At 41.7% G+C, this 17,406-nt stretch overlaps 1 protein-coding gene across 7 annotated transcripts in view; it reads left to right on the top strand.

The window, feature by feature from the left end:
• The window catches only part of VWA8 (von Willebrand factor A domain containing 8), a 400,893-nt gene that overhangs the window by 51,148 nt on the left and 332,339 nt on the right, over nucleotides 1–17,406 (top strand). For all 7 annotated transcript variants that reach the window (XM_070800011.1, XM_070800010.1, XM_070800013.1 and 4 more), the window contains exons 5-8: nucleotides 8,105–8,272; nucleotides 13,693–13,857; nucleotides 14,581–14,630; nucleotides 16,194–16,302. In XM_070800011.1, the coding sequence (XP_070656112.1) occupies nucleotides 8,105–8,272; nucleotides 13,693–13,857; nucleotides 14,581–14,630; nucleotides 16,194–16,302 (492 nt within the window). The remainder of the gene's footprint in view (nucleotides 1–8,104; nucleotides 8,273–13,692; nucleotides 13,858–14,580; nucleotides 14,631–16,193; nucleotides 16,303–17,406) is intronic.

Here is a 17,406-nt window from a genome sequence, read left to right as displayed (position 1 = left end):
ACCCCACTCCAGTACTCTTGCCTGGAAAATCCCATGGACGGAGGAGCCTGGTAGGCTGCAGTCCATGGGGTCGTGAAGAGTCGGACATGACTGAGCGACTTCACTTTCACTTTTCACTTTCATGCATTGGAGAAGGAAATGGCAACCCACTCCAGTGTTCTTGCCTGGAGAATCCCAGGGACGGGGGAGCCTGGTGGGCTGCCATCTATGGGGTCGCACAGAGTCAGACACGACTGAAGCAACTTAGCAGCAGCAGCCTCTGTTTCGAATAATTCTTGATTCTCTTTTAATAGTAGAAAAAGTAAGGATTAACTCCTTTAATACACTGCTTAAATATTACAGGTCACCAAAAGTAACTAGTAATATATTGAATAACAGTGCTATTGATCAAAAAATGAGATTTTTATCTTGTATAATTACCTTTTACTTATTTTAGCAAATAGGGGGAAACAGTGGCTTGCTTTTTGAGAATGACTGAATTCTGGTACCTGCTCTATATGCTTTGCAGCTGTCTTGTTCTTGTGTCATCTCATGCTCAGTCATGTGTGACTCTTTGCAACCTCATGGACTGTAGCCCACCAGGCTTCTCTGTCCGTATGTCCTAATTGTCACTTGTACAGTTGGAGAAGAAGGTCTCTGTTTACTCTGACCTCTGTATTAGTCAGAACTCAGGCCTTGGCCTCTTATCATTTTGCCATCTTGCTCAGACCAACTCTTATCTATGTGTATGTTAACTGTTGGACAGATTTAAGGAAAGGAGTACGTCAAGGCTGTATATTGTCACCCTGCTTATTTAACTTATATGCAGAGTACATCATGAGAAACACTGGGCTGGAAGAAGCACAAGCTGGAATCAAGACTGCCAGGAGAAATATCAATAACCTCAGATATGCAGATGATTGGAGAAGGAAACGGCAACCCACTCCAGTATTCATGCCTGGAAAATCCCATGGACCGAGGAGCCTGGTGGGCTACAATCCATGGGGTCGCAAGAGTCAGACACGACTGAGCGACTTCTGTGTGTGTATGCAGATGAAATCACCCTTATGGCAGAAAGTGAAGAGGAACTAAAAAGCCTCTTGATGAAAGTGAAAGAGGAAAGTGAAAAAAAGTTGACTTAAAGCTCAACATTCAGAAAACCAAGATCATGGCATCTGGTCCCATCACTTAATGGGAAATAGATAGAGAAACAGTGGAAACAGTGTCAGACTATTTTTTTGGGCTCCAAAATCACTGCAGACGGTGACTGCAGCCATGAAATTAAAAGACGCTTACTCCTTGGAAGGAAAGTTATGACCAACCTAGACAGCATATTGAAAAGCAGAGATATTACTTTGCCAACAATGGTCCATCTTGTCAAGGCTATGGTTTTTCCAGTGGTCATGTATGGATGTGAGAGTTGGACTGGGAAGAAAGCTGAGCACTGAAGAATTGATGCTTTTGAACTGTGGTGTTGGAGAAGACTCTTGAGAGTCCCTTGGACTGCAAGGAGATCCAACCAGTCCATTCTGAAGGAGATCAGCGCTGGGATTTCTTTGGAAGGAATGATGCTAAAGCTGGAACTCCAGTACTTTGGTCATCTCATGGGAAGAGTTGACTCATTGGAAAAGACTCTGATGCTGGGGAGGGATTGTGGGCAGGAGGAGAAGGGGACAACAGAGGATGAGATGGCTGGATGGCATCACTGACTCGATGGACGTGAGTCTGAGTGAACTCTGGGAGTTGGTGATGGACAGGGAGGCCTGTCGTGCTGCGATTCATGGGGTCGAAAGGAGTTGGACATGACTGAGCGACTGAACTGAACTGAACTGAAGAAGAATCAAGGGAGATAAAAATAACTTTCATTGAGGAGCCCGCTGTTGTGCTAGGCACTTTTTATATGACTGCATTTAATCCTCAAAACATCCTTAGGATGGAGTTGTCTTCCACACCTTATAGGTGAAGTAAGAGTCATACCAGTTGTATGATAAACAAAGCAGTGGTAGAATTTGAACCAGGATTTGTCCAGTTCTTAAGTTTAGCTTCTTTCTCTCATATGCTACTTCTCTTAAAAATGCAGTGATGATCATGAAGATGCTGCTGCTGCTGATGTCGATAATGACAATGACAACAACTACTACAGGATGATAGTATTTGTAATAATAACAGCTAATTGTTTTTTTTTTTTTAAAGAAAGTAACATGAAATTTTTTAAAGGTTTATTTATTTTTTTATTTTGGCTGGGTTTTCATTGCTGCATGCACAATTTCTCTAGTTTCAGAGAGCACGGGCTGCTCTTGGTTGCAATTACATGGTCTTCTCGTTATGGTCGCTTCTTTTGTTGGGGCGCACAGGCTTCAGTAGTTGTGGCGCATGGGCTCTGTTGCTCTGTGGCATGTGGGATCTTCCCAGACCAGGGATCAAACCGGTGTCTCTTGCATGGCAAGATGGATTTTTAACCACTGGACCACCAGGGAAGCCCCATAATTTTTTTTTTTTCCGGTTTGCTGTGTGTTAGAGGTTATCTTCCTTAATCTTTATCATAATCTATGAGATAAGCACCATTACTAGTATAGCTTTAGAGAGAAATGGAGGCTTACAGAGGAATGTGAGTAACCTTAATTATCCACAGCAGGTGGTAGAGCAACCCAAAATCAGTCTAATCCTATTTTGATCATTTTAAATAAAGAAGTTGAAACAGACATTTTTTTTTCCCTTTGAATTCCTCAGTGACATTACACTGTAGCCATTTTGAGTGTCTGAAACTCTTTAGAATCTATTTTCATTAGATCATGGCTATATTAATGATAATTGATATTTTAATAGGCTTGACAGCTTTAAATTTTTTTCTAGTACTGCTTTGATTCATAAATAGTGACATCGTACAGCACCCCTTGAGGATATTCTCATTTAGTAAATGAGGACACAGACATCCAGATTAATTGTTTGCCTCAGGTCGTTCATCAAATCAGAAGCAAATGTAGAACAGGGCTTAGACAGTTTTTGATTTTAGGTCATGCAGCTGCTTTTATCTTGAAATACTTTGTGTCCATGTACTAGGTTGTTAAAGTTGCTATATGGGATGGTTTTGTCTAGAAGGATCTTTATGCATTTTTTCTGATTTCTATTTGAGAAATTAGGTCTCTGGAAATTCAGTAGCTTGAAGGGCAGGAAGAGATCCTTATGGGTGATCCTGATCTAATTCTACACTGAGGAGTGATCACCAGTATTCATTCCATGTAAAATATATATATGCTGTTCCCTTCTTTATTTTTTTTAAATGATTAGAAAAGTTATACCACAATTATTTTAAAATCTGTATAGAAAAATTTCGAAATATGTAGACTAAATCTCTCATGCTGACAGTTAAACTTGTTCAGTTCTGTTTTCATATCAAGTGTAAGCATAGATAAGTATTGTTCTTCATATAAAAATTCTTTCTAAACTTACATAACAACATCTTTTAACTGAATGGTTACATTTTTATCCCATAAACACTAAAAGCCTGCTGTGAGCCAGTTTTGCACCAATATGACAAAAAACAGAGTTCTCACCCCTTAAAGGCCTAAGAATGCTACTCGGAAGATGAAGCAGGTACATGAGAAAGTGGAAGTTGCTCAGTCGTGTCCGACTCTTTGCGACCCCATGGACTGTACCCCGCTAGCCTCCTTTGTCCATAGGAATTCCCCACTGGAGTGGGATAACCAACCTGGTACATATTCATAGATGGTAAATCACAGGAGTGGGTCAGAGGATTGAATTGGGGTCTCCTGCATTGCAGGCAGGTTTTTTACCATTTGATCCACCAGGGAAGCCGCCTTTTCACTTTTTTTTTTTCCTTCAAATCACAAGGGAGAACCAATGGAAGAAGATTGAAGGGAAGGAGAACACGATGATCAAGAAAAAGCTTGATTTGTGGCATTTTGATTTTTGGTGTTTTCAAGTGAGTAGTTTCAGTAAAGTGAGGGTGATGGAAGCTTATTAGAGGCAGTCAGTATGTGGACTGTTTTCAAGAGGCTTGAAAATAGGAAACTACCTGGCAGTCCAGGAGTTAGGACTTGGTGCTTTTCACTGCTGAGGGCCAGGGAACAAAGATCCCACCAGCTGCCCGGGGCGGCCAAAAGGAAACAAACGAAAGAGCAGCTTGTAAATAAAGGAGAGGAAAATGAGAGTATATTAAGAGGCTCAGAAGACTGTAGATTTTCTTAAAGTACAGACGTTTGTGTAGAAGAGAAGGAATGTAAAAACGCAAAGATATGGTATAGTTGATGGAGGGCTTCCTGGGTGGCGCTAGTGGTAGAGAACCTGCCTGCCAATGCAGGAGATGCAAGAGATGCAGGTTTGATCCCTGAGTTGGGAAGATCCCCTGGAGGAGGAAATGGCAACCCACTCCAATATCCTTGCCTGAAAAATTCCATGGACAGAGGAGCCTAGTGGACTCCTTAGTCCATGGGGTCAATAAGAGTCAGACACAACTGAGAGAGAGAGAGAGAGTTGATGGAAGATTTTAGAGGAAGGAAGAGAGAATGCCACTAAGCTCAGAGTACAGAGCTAGCCTTGCAAGAGGAGGAGGAGTGACACTTAGTCAAAGACAAAGCTGCTCCTCCTCATCATATGAACGTGCTCAAGTATTTGCATCATTAAAAAAAAGGTGACTTCTGCTGCACTATCCGAAGCTCCACCTCCCATTATAGTACCAGATCACTCCCTTGTCTTCTTCATGGCCAATTATTTTGTAGAATGTTGCTAAGTATGTTTTGTCTGATGTTTCCTCATGATTTGATCAAGATCATGCATATTTTAAAAATGTAGCAATGCAATAGAAGAGATGTGGCCTTTGGGGGAGCTTCATATAAGACGTTTAGTGCTTGAAATTGATACAGCTCATTGCAGGCGTGCTAAGTCGCTTCCGTCCTGTCCGACTCTTTGCAACTCGGTAGTAGCCTGCCAGGCTGCTCTGTCCGAGGGGATTCTCCAGGCAAGAATACTGGAGTGGGTTGCCATGCCCACCTCTAGGGGATCTTCCTGACCCAGGGATTGAACCTTCATCTCTTACGTCTCCTGCGTTGGCAGGCAGGCCTTTTACTGCTGGTGCCACCTGGGGAGCCTGACGCATCTCATTACTGCATATTAACTGAGCACTTGGTTACGGTTGTATCTGCCAGGTTCCTTCACTATTGTGTTATTTTTTCCCTTTGTCACTTAAAAATACCTTGTGAGGGGAAATAGTTTTGAGTTTTTGCAAATACCCTGTTTTTCATTATACTCTTACCCACTCATTTTACCATTCATTGATGATTCTGGCTTCAGCAATTATTACTACAGTGTATGCCAACTCATGACTTTGTGTTTGTATCATTTTTTCAGAGTTAGAGGCTCTTAACTTGAGGTCTCTGTTATATACAGATAGCTGTATGCATTTTACTCTAGAGAAGAGGTGCAGCACTTATCAGGTTTTCAAGAGGCCTTTTTCCATCCATTACTACTTTTTAAGTTACGATCACAGCACCTATTCCACAAAGAGTCGGGCAGCACTAAAGTGACTAGTCCACACCTCCATTAGGTGGATGGAAGGATTCCTTTGTGCTTTCCTTCCAATCTGTCTGTAGCTTATTCCACCTTTCCTCTGGAAAGGTGCACCAAAGTCTCCTGGAGTAAATAAAAGCAGATCTGCTGTGTCTATTGTTGTCCTATGTCGTCAAGACTGTCTTCCCTGACCTGCAGTTGGGAAACCACTAAATTTTGATTTACGTATTTCTAGTTTTGTCTCTGAGAACATGTGTTTTCATCTCTATGAAGTATTTAAAAGTTAAATACAGTAGTCTGTTTTACAACTAAGATTGACAAAAAGTTTATTAGCTTCTTAAATACAATATTGACACAAGTTGTGATATCTTAATTTCTTTCTTTTTTTTAGATTGAGATATAGCTGAGTTTCTTTTTATTAGGAGCTGTGTTTTCTTGGAGTAAATAGATTCTTATGAAAGAAAGCTTAATTGAGGCCTTAGCTGAAACATGAATTTTTATAAGAAGTAGTTTATGTGTTATTTTTAATGTTTTGGAAGCCATTTCTATGGATTTGCCATTTTATCAACTAGCAAAAATAAGATTCTTTTTTTTTTTTTTCCGGTTCTTTAGGAGCTACTAAGTCACTTCTGTCCATGCATTTAAAAAAGTAAAGCTGCTACCACAAGATGGTCAGATTTATTCATGATTTGATCTTACTTTTAAAATAGGATGAGTCTTAATTGTAGTTTTCATAGAAGTTAATTTTTTATTATAGTACATAGACATTTGAAATGAATTCTGTAATACAATGCAAAATTCAGCAACTTATTAAAAGGAGACTTGATTAAGCAGTGCCTGTTTTTGGGTCCCCGCCACCCACCGCCACTCCCCACCCCCTGCAAGTTGGGAAGTCAGTGCTTTGCTATTTGAGAAATTTTTTGGATATTTAGTCTCTTAAAAAAAACAGAGATAGTCTTTTTCCTCCCTTCATCTGAAGGATTATTTGGAGGCTAATTTTTCAGATTGGTTGAGGGCTAATTACTATAGGGAAAATTAAATTTTAAGCAAAGGGGATCAGTATAGAACACATTTTTCTAGTTAAGCAGTGTGGTATGTTTAAGCATGGGGAAATTACAGCCAGTTCAGTGTTGCAAGAATATCACATGTCAGGCAACTGTTATCAGAGTAAGTATTGGAACAATAAATGCTGTATTGTGATAGATATAAACACTACATTAAGGAGCTTGGACTTAGTAAGGAGAAGATCTGAGAGGTAAGAAGGTCCCGAACTAGAGGAGTGGTAGAAGGGATGAATTCCAGAAATACTAAATAAGTATATCATCAGGACACAGTGATAAATTGGATGTAGGAGGTGAGATAGGAATCTAGGACCTGTCATGGGAAAACAGTGCTCGCACCATAAATAGAAAGATAAGAGAAGGAGAATATTTGGAGGAAAATCTGATGTGTTCAGTATTGTACAGTAGAGCCTGAGGTGCTTCTAGAGTCTGGTTGGAGGCATTCATATAATAGGACTGTGTGATGGAGCTTGGGGGAGCCTGAGGTTGAGAATGGTTAGCATACCAGTGGTGGTTGCAACTATGTGATTAAGTATGATGCTCAGACCAGACCCTCTAGCGTAAGAAGAGCTTGGGTTAAAGATGTAATTCTGGCAACTTACATGGGATGGGCAAGCAGAAAAGAGTTTTTTTTTTTTTTTTTTTAAGAAAATATAGTGCCATATAAAGATCAAAAATAGAGGCTTTTAAGGAGAGAGTGATAACGTAAATTTCATGGCATTAATCCTAATCATATTGTTCAGTACACAGCAGAAATGTCATTGAGGTTTTCTTTTTTTTAAAACCAGATTTTCAAGGATTTTGAGCAAAAAATAGATTTTTCTATCTTGTTCAGCATCTATCAGTTAAAGAAGGATTCCGCCCCCCCCATATCTTTAGTACTTTACTTTTTTTTAAAATTATATTTTTCCTGTTTCTTTCCATTTGGAGTCTACTTTATTTTCTTTTTTTCTCTATTTCTAATTTTCTTAAACTTGGAAAACTAGGAGTATGATTATGGTCAGTCTGCTATAGCCCAGTGGAAAACCTGACTCTCTTTCTGTTTTGGTAAATCTGTGATGCTGTCGGCGTGGAACACGACACTAAATCTGAATCCATTGTGATGGTGACTCATTTAAAACCTTACAGTCTCTGCGTGTTCTCACCTAGTTTATCTGATCTCCATAAGAATCTTGATAGAGCAGATTGTAATCTTCATTTTTTGTTTCTAGTTAAGGAATCTGCTTCCTTGATTGCATTACTGATCCAAAAATAGCTCTTAGTTTTCTGTTTCATTGGGGATATATCTAAAATGTTACAGCTGAAAGGAGCCTTAGGGGCCACTGCTTCTAATCTCTTCATTTTACAAATGGGGAAACAGGCCTCTTTCATTTGGTCAAGATCCTATTGGTTGAATAAGCAAAACCAAGATCTGGAACCCAGCTTTTCGGACTCCTGGTCCCCATAATAAGAAGGCCTAGTTTCATCTGCATTACTGAACAAGTAAAATCAGGCCACGCTGCACTGTGTTTGATGTTGCTTTTGTCTCTTGGAAATAGTGTGCAGTTCGTGCAGCCACAGAAGGTAGAACACTCATCCTGGAAGGCTTGGAAAAGGCGGAGAGGAACGTCCTGCCGGTTTTGAACAACTTGCTGGAGAACAGGGAGATGCAGCTTGAGGATGGACGCTTCCTGATGTCTGCCGAGCGTTACGACAAACTTCTCCAAGTAAGAAAAGAAACACGTCAGCGCTGCGTCTGAGCTGTGAGCCGCGGGCCGTGCCATCTGCGGTGTAAGGCATGATCGTATGAGAATAAGGACGGTTGTTCGGGGGCGGCTGTCTCGGGCAGTTGGCTGAAGCCAGTTGCGCGTTTGCAGTTTTGTATGGCTCTTCTGTTTGCAGACCATGTGAGAGGACCCAGAGTTTTACTTTGTCTCTCTACTCACTATTTTTATTTCTATTTTTTTCTTCTTTTAATTCTTTCCTTTCCCCTCCGTTTCTATCTCCCTCTTTCCTTCTCTTCCTTCCCTCAACAAGCCTAATGGCTTCTAGACTGTGCTAGGCACCAGGAAGACGGAGTTGAATAAAATCCACTTGTTGGTTCAAGAAGCTCGAAGTCCAGTAGATATGGACAGAAACGAATGAAATACTTAAAGATACCCTGAAGGTCCAAGCTACCGGCATCTCATGCCTGAGCTGTTGTAAGAGCTTTGTCTCTGGACCCCCTGCTTCCCTCCTGGCTCCCCCAGGGCAGTCAGTAATGCGTTTAAAACACAAGGCAGAACAGGTCATTCCTCTGCTGTAAACCTCCAACGCCTTCCTGTTCTACTCAGAATAAAATCTAAAGTCCTTACAGTGGAATACAGAATATCTGGTCATCTGAGCCATCACTGTCCCTTTGACCTTATCTCCTTCTTTCCTTCTCCCCTTTCATTCCACTCCACCTGCCAACATGCTCTTTACCATTAACTACTCAAAATGCATTCTCCTGTCTCATCGGTGCTTTGCACAGGCACCTTGTTCTTCCAGAGTAGTTTTCTCCCAGACATCTGCCAGACTCATTCCTCTACCTCTCTCAGGTCTTTGCTCAAATGTAACCCAGGCATGCCTTTTTACATTGCGCTTTGCTCTAGTGTTGCTTCGCAGATATGGTGTTATTTACAAATCGAGGGTTGGGGCAACTCTGCATCAAACAAACCAATGGGCACCATTTTTCTAACAGAGGTCGCTCACTTCGTGTCTCTGTTGCATTTGGTAATTCTAACCACATTTCAAGCTTTCCATTGGCATTTGTTATGGTAATTTGTGATCACTGATCTTTGATGTGCAGTTATTTTGGGGTTCCTCAAACCAAACCCATATAAGATGGTGAACTTCATCAATAAATGTGTGTGTTCTGACTACTCCTCACATCAGCTGCTCATCTCCAATCTCTGTCCCTCTTTGCAGGCCTCCCTGTTCCCTAAGACATAACAACAGCGTTGAAATTAGGTCAGTTCCAGTTAATAATCCCACAGTGGCCTCTAAGTGTTCAAGTGAAAGAAGTCATTTGTCTCTCACGTTAAGTGACAAGCTAGAAATGATTATGCTTACTGAGGAAGGCATGTTGAAACCTGAGATACTCCAAAAACTAGGCTTCTTAGGCCAAACTGTTAGCCAGGTTTTTCATGCAAAGGAAATGTTCTTGCAGGAAAGTAAAAATGCTACTCCAGTGAACACACAAATGGTAAGAAAGAGAAACCACCCTATTTTGCTGAAGAAAGTTTTAGTAGTCTGGATAGAAGATGAAACCAGCCACAACATTCCCTTAAGTCCATGCCTAAACCAGAGCAAGGCCCTAACTCTTCAATTCAAGTCAGAGAAAGGTGAGGAAGCTGAAGTTAGCAGAGGTGGATTCCTGAGGTTTAAGGAAAAAAGCTGTGTCCATACTTAAAAGTGCAAGGTGAAACCCAAGTGCTGATATAGAAACTGCCGTCAGTTATCTGTAAGATCTAGCTCAGATCAGTAATGAAGGTGGCTACACTGAGCATCAGAGTTGCTATGGAGATGAAACAGCCTTCTAGTGGAAGAAGATGCCATCTAGAACTTTTGTAGCTAGAGAGGAGAAGTCGATGTCTGTCTTTAGAGCTTCAAAGGACAGGCTGACTCTCTTGTTAGGGGCTGATGCAGCTGGTGACTGTAAGTGGAAGCTAGTGCTCCTTTGCCAGTTTGCAAATCGTAGGGCCTCTAAGAATTATGCTGCGTCTAATCTACCTGGGCTCCACAAATGGAACAGCAAAGCCTGGATGACAGCAAATCTGTTTCCAGCATGGTTTATTGTTGAGCTCACTGTTGAGACCTACTTCTCAGAAAAAAAAAAAGCTTTCAGAATATTACTGTTCATAGACAATGTGCCTGGTTGTCCAAGAGCTCCGATGGAGATGTACAATGAAATTCATGTTCACAGCATTTGGTCGGCAGCCCATGGGTCAAGGAGTAATTTCGACTTTCAAGTCTTATTTTTTAGGAAATGCATTTTGTAAGGCTCTAGCTGCCACAGTAACTCCTCTGACAGATCTGGGAAAAGTAAATTGAAAACCTTCTGGAAAGGATTTGCTGTTACAGATGCCACATTAAGGAGACACTTATGGTTCATAGTGAACCTGACATAGTGAACACAGCTGAGTGACTGAACTGACTGATGGTTCATAGGAAGAGGTCAAAATATCAAGATTAAGAGGAGATTGGAAGGGGCCTTCCCTCACAGTCCAGTGGCTGGGGCTTCGCACTCCCAGGGCAAGGAGGGTGGGTTTGATCCCTGGTCGGGGAACTGGATCCCACGTGCCATAACTGGGGATCCTGCCTATCACAAGTAAAAGATCCCACGTGCTGCAGCTAAGACCCAGTGCAGCCAAATGAATGAATGAATGAATGATACATAAATATTTTTCAAAAGAAGAAGAAAGCGAAAAACTCCCAATAGTTTGATTTAAAAAAAAAAAAAAAAAACAACTTAATTCCAACTCTCATGGATGACTTTGAGAGGGTCAGGTCTTCAGGGAAAGAAGTAACTGCAGACATGATAGAAAGAGCAAGAAAACCGGAATTAGAAGTGGACCCTAAAGATGTGACTGAATTGTTGCAGTCTTATGATAAAACTTTTAACAGATGAGGAGTTGCTTCTTTTGGATGAGCAAAGAAAATGGTTTCTTGAGATGAAATTGAGTCCTGGTGAAGATGCCGTGAAAGTTGTTATAATAACATAGGATTTAGAATTTCAAAATAAACCTAGTTGGTAAAGCTAAAGCAGAGTTTGAGAGGACTGACTCCAAATTGGAAAGTTCTACCGTGGGTAAAATACTATCAAACAGCGTCTCATGCTATGGAGAAATTGTTTATGAAAGGGTCAGTTGATGCAGCAGACTTCATGGTGGCCTTTTGTTGTTGTTGCTCAGTTGCTTAGTTGTGTCTGACTCTGCAGCCCCATGGACTGCAGCTCGCCAGGCTTCCCTGTCCTTCACCATCTCCTGGAGCTTGCTCAAACTCATGTCCATTGAGTTGGCGATGCCATCCAACCATCTCATCCTCTGTTGTCCCCTTCTCCTCCTGCCTTCAATCTTGCCCAGAATCAGGGTCTTTTCTAATGAGTCGGCTGTTTGCATCAGGTGGCCAAAGTATTGGAGCTTCAGCTTCAGCATCAGTCCTTTCGTTGAATATTCAGGGTTGATTTCCTTTAGGATGGACTGGTTGGATCTCTTTGCAGTCCAGGGGACTCTCAAGAGTCTTCTGCAATGCCACAGTTCAAAAGCATCAGTTCTTTGGTGCTAAGCCTTCTTTATGGTTCAGCACTCACATCCATATGTGACTCCTGGAAAAAACCTAGCTTTGACTAGACATATCTTTGTTGGCCAAGGGTTTTAGGGAATTGCCACAGCCACCCCCGCCTTCAGCAACCACTCTCCTAGTCAGTCAGCAGCCATCAACGTTTAGACAAGACCCTCTACCAGCAAAAAGGCTACTATTCACTGATGTCTCAGAGGATGGTTAGCGTTTGTTAGCAATAAAATATTTTTAAGTTAAGGTATGTGCATTTTTAGATGTAATGCTATTGCATGCTTAATAGGCTACAGTGTACTGTAAAAGTAACTTTTGCATGAACTGGAGAACCAGGGGATTTGTGTGTCTCACTTCATTGCAATATGTACTTTATTGTGGTAGTCTGGAACTGCAGCTGCAACACCTCCGAGTTCCGCCTGTATTCCAGGGAAGGCTGCCCTCACCATTCATTAAATATTGCAACATGCCTTCTGCCCCCATACTACCTTACTCTGCTCTGTTTTTTTCCACAGAGTCATCTAATTATCCTACTTGATTTACTTACTTACGGTTTTAGTTCATTGTCTGCCTCCCTCCGTGTGTGTGTGTGTTAAGTCACTTCAGTCATGTCCAACTCAGTGCAATCCCATGGACTGTAGCCTGCCAGGCTCCTCTGTCTGTGGGATTCTCCAGTCAAGAATACTGGACTGGGTTGCCATGCCCTTCTCCTGGGGATCTTCCCGACCCAGGGGTCCAACCTGGGTCTTCTGCACTGCAGGCAGATTCTTTACCCTCTGCTTCCATCTACTAGATTATAACTTTCAGTAGGTTAGGAATTTTGTCACTGTTATTATCTCAAACTTCAGAACATCGCCTGGCATGGGGTAGGTGCTCAATGACTCTTTGTTAACAGTTAAGTGGAATGAAGTCTTTAAATGTTGCCATACAAGAAGGTATGAAGAGGGCAACACCAAGGGACCGGGGCGGTGCGGTTGGGGGTGGCTCTTCAAAGGCTGAAGAGCAGTGAAGAGCCCTGGTCAGGCAGAGAAGGAAGATAACAGGGCCAGTTACTTTTACAGGCGTGATCACATTTAACTTTCATAACAGCTGTAATAATATCGGTGGTATTGTTTCCTCTTTACAGATGAGAAAATTGAGACTCAGGGGTATAATAACAGGCTTTTGGTCACCTAGCTAGAATGTGCCCTGGAGTCGGCATTTGTGACTCCAAAGTCACGTGTTTCCTTTTGTTTCCAGTCTCAGCCCCATCATGTCCTGGATGCAGGAATGTGGGCAAGTTATGTAACTGTTTTGAACGTCAGGAATTGTGTCTGTTTGGATTCTGGTGAAAATTAAATGAGAAAAATTCATGGAAAGTGCTTACCATGTATTAAATTTTTTTAAAATGTTCCTTATCACTGTTACTATAGCTTGGTAGAGATACGTCCGTAAACACGTTTATCTGTTAAAAGCCCCCGGACAGCCTTTGCCCTGCTGGTGGTCTGTCCTTGCGGAACTGCTCCGTGTTGACTTCTGGCTGGACTCAGTTTATTTTTCTTGCTCTCCTGATTATTCCTCTCTGTTGACCAAGTAGAACTTAGAGATCTGATCCACATTGCCTTTGTGCCTCAATGCATTCACTGCTTCTCCTTTCAAATGCCAGTCTTCATTTTGCAAGCCTTCCCTGGTACCCTCTTCCTGATTCCACTTTACTCCCATCCTTGACAATTTGGCTTCAGGAGGGTTCTCTAGTACAGTTTACTCAGCAGTCAGGGGCTAAATCCCTTAGCTCGGCTCCTGCAAGTGTGGTCTGTATTGCCATGCAGTAACTTGTGCTTTCTTACTCTTTTAGGATCATACCAAAACAGAATTGGATGCTTGGAAGATTGTCCGAGTTAATGAAAATTTCCGAGTCATTGCCTTGGGCTTGCCAGTGCCCAGGTACTCTGGGAATCCATTAGATCCCCCACTCCGGTCTCGATTTCAAGCCAGAGATATTTATTATCTTCCCTTCAAGGTAAGTAGGAACAGGGATAATTTGTTTTTAAATTTTTATTTAATTTTAATTGAAATATAATTTATTTGCAATATTATATTAGTTTCAGGTGTTCATCTTAGTGATTCAATATTTTCATAGATTATACTTCATTTAAAGTTATTATAAAATATTGGCTGTGTTCTTTGTGGGTGTCCCTGATAGCTCAGCTGGTAAAGAATCTGCCTGCACTGCAGGAGACCCCAGTTCGATTCCTGGGTCAGGAAGATCCCCTGGAGAAGGGATAGGCTACCTACTCCAGTATTCTTGGACTTCCCTGGTGGCTCAGACAGTAAAGAACCCATATTCCTTGTGCTTGTAGCTTATTTGTTTTATACATGGTAGTTTGTACCTCTTCATCCCCTCCCCTGGCTTTCCCCTCTCTCCTTAAGGGTGGTTTATTTTTAAAACGTCTCTCCTATTTATAATTAATTCAGTTACTATAAAAATGTTACTATGTTTGTAGTTGTCCCCCTCAGTAGTTACTGGAAAGTGAAATGGATACAAAGGTAAAGAAAATCTCTGAAAACTAGGAAGAAAAAGTTACTTTTCTTTTAGAAAAATGACATGTATCAGAAAACGATTTTTTGCTATTGATTGCTTAGTGTTTGCTTGATTAAAAGGTTGAATTATGTCTCTAAGTATTTGCATTTAATATGTTACAGTCCTTATTAATCAATTTGGTATGTTCCCGTGCTATTTTAGGACCAACTTAAACTGTTATATTCAGTTGGAGCCAATGTTCCTACTGAAAAGTAAGTATTTCAGATATACATATAGATAGATCTATACGTGTGTGTGTGTGTGTGTGTGTGTATATATATATATATATATATATATATATATATATATATAATATGCTGCTGCTAAGTCGCTTCAGTCGTGTCCGACTCTGTGCGACCCCAGAGACGGCAGCCCACCAGGCTCCCCCATCCCTGGGATTCTCCAGGCAAGAACACTGGAGTGGATTGCCGTTTCCTTCTCCAATGCATGAAAGTGAAAAGTGAAAGGGAAGTCGCTCAGTCGTGTCCGACTCTCAGCAACCCCATGGACTGCAGCCTACCAGGCTCCTCCGTCCATGGGATTTTCCAGGCAAGAGTACTGGAGTGGGGTGCCATTGCCTTCTCCGAATATATATATATGCTAGCTATTTATATGGAGAAGGCAACGGCACCCCACTCCAGTACTCTTGCCTGGAAAATCCCATGGACGGAGGAGCCTGGTAGGCTGCAGTCCATGGGGTTGCTGAGAGTCGGACACGACTGAGCGACTTCCCTTTCACTTTTCACTTTCATGCATTGGAGAAGGCAACGGCACCCCACTCCAGTACTCTTGCCTGGAAAATCCCATGGACGGGGGAGCCTGGTGGGCTGCCGTCAATGGGGTCGCACAGAGTCGGACACGACTGAAGCGACTTAGCAGCAGCAGCAGCTATTTATATATAAATCGATATTTATAACATATTAACATAATAATTTATACCATTAACATATGCTATATGAAGCATGTTATATTAAACATAAAAATAATATGTTTATATATAAAATTTATATATAAACACACATAAATATGTATATTTGTGTGTATAAATAGCTTATATGTATATATAAATTCTGGATTCTTAACATTGAACTTGTTTTGCCCATTCATTGATCAACTGATTCATTCATTCAGCAACCATTTGAAGAGCTTTTCAGCAGCTGTGGTACATGTGCTAATGATAAAGTTAATGAGTTAATAAGACATGAACTTTGATGACAAGAATTTCAAGATCCAGTAGTGTTTAAATATATGTGTATAAATATTTTTCTTTAACATAGTGTGGTAAGGGCCATAATTTCAAAGTGTTGGGGCTGGAACTGTACAAGGTCTTTGCAGAGGCATTGGCATTTGATGTAGATCTTAAAGAATGAGTAGGCTTTTGACTGATAGAGAATGGAATTAAGGAATTCTAAGAAATTTTTTAAAGGCGTGGGTTATGAGTGAGTGTGCTTTATTCTTGAAAACGTGAAAAGCTCCCAGTGGCCAAAGTTTGGATTTGGACTGAGAAGGGTAGGAGGTAAGACTGACAGGGTAGTTTTGGGTCAGGTTGTGTAAAACCTTACATATTGTGATGGATTTAAGAGATTAGGTACAGTTACCTGTACCTAACAAGCTTCTGAATGAAATGTAATGTGGAGCTGCTGTTCTTTAAGAATTTAATAGTAGATGTCAGCTTTTTAGATTAATTAAATTGGCCCAGCTATTTTGTCTTTAACAGATTTTATATACTGAAACTATTAGAATAAAATTTAATACCACTTCTTTTTTTCCCCTAGAGTTTCTCAGCTTTTGTCCTTTGCCACCACTCTCTGTTCCCAAGAATCTTCTACCCTTGGACTTCCAGATTTTCCTTTAGATAGTTTACCAGCTGCAGTTCAAATCCTGGTATGTATCAAGTAATTTAATGACTGGTATATCCAAATGTGGCAAGGAAAATTTAAAAGTTAATCCTTGGAGATTAATCATTTCTGTTTGTCTTGTCATATTCTTCTATAAATATTTCAAGGCCTGAGTTTAATTTGCTGTGCAGCCCAGCAAACTGTACCGAGACCAGTGATGTGTTCTGAGCTTTTAGAGAGCATACAGCCTTGAGGTTGGGGAGGGCCGGGGGGAAGGTAGACTTCTAGCTCAGGTGTAAGTTGGACATAGGGAAGGAGGTGTTCCACCCGACCACATAGAGGTCAGCTGCAGAGTACCTCGGGCCTCTGACTGGCTTCACCTGAGGTAGGCGAGCTAGGGCTTTCACACTCCAGCGCCATCGGTCCCTGGTTAGTGTTGTCCCCGGGGCCACATGTTCCCAGGCACTAGCTGCTCTCCCACCCTGGGAGCCAAGCTGGCTCCAGGAACTCAAGGGCAGTCTTCTTTCAAAGACCTGCAGCAGCTGGCTGCCGGAAGAGCAAGCAGGGAGACAGGAAGGAGGAACCGGATGGGGGCTTTGGTGGAGCGTAGACGTCCTCCACTGCGCTTTCATGAAGGTCATGACGGTGGCGTCTGGTGTGATGGGAAGGCAGAGGGCACAGCACAGGCAGAGGTGCTGATTCACCAGAGGGCTTGGTGTGTTTGGAGAATGGTAATAAATTGTGTCACTAGAGCAAATGCGTGTGGTGAAGAGAAATGTGAGGACCTTGTTGTCACAAGTGTTTTGCATGGTGAGTGAGGTTGTCTGGATTTTATGATGTGGAAGAAGTGGCCTGTTAGACATTATTAAGTAGATGGGATGTGCGACAATCAGGTATCTGTAGGAGGAAGACACCTCTGTTGGCAGCAAGGTGGGGTGGGGGTGCGTGGGATGCACAGTAACACTGAGACAAGAAACTTATTTTTAATCTCATGTTGCTTCTTATTTTTCTCATTTCCTGAAAGTCAGTGAGTTAGGTTTCCCATGAATCATTTACACCGTTCGAAACACCTGGGGCGCCTTCCCCGTGGCACTAGTGAAAAAGAACAACCTGCCTGCCAGTGCAGGAGACACAAGAGAAGCTGGCTGGG

This window comes from Bos indicus, chromosome 12, assembly GCF_029378745.1.
Source record: "Bos indicus isolate NIAB-ARS_2022 breed Sahiwal x Tharparkar chromosome 12, NIAB-ARS_B.indTharparkar_mat_pri_1.0, whole genome shotgun sequence".
Taxonomy (NCBI): Eukaryota; Metazoa; Chordata; class Mammalia; order Artiodactyla; family Bovidae; genus Bos; species Bos indicus.
Note: the sequence above shows the minus strand (reverse complement) of the source record. Positions and strands in the feature narration are given on the sequence as shown.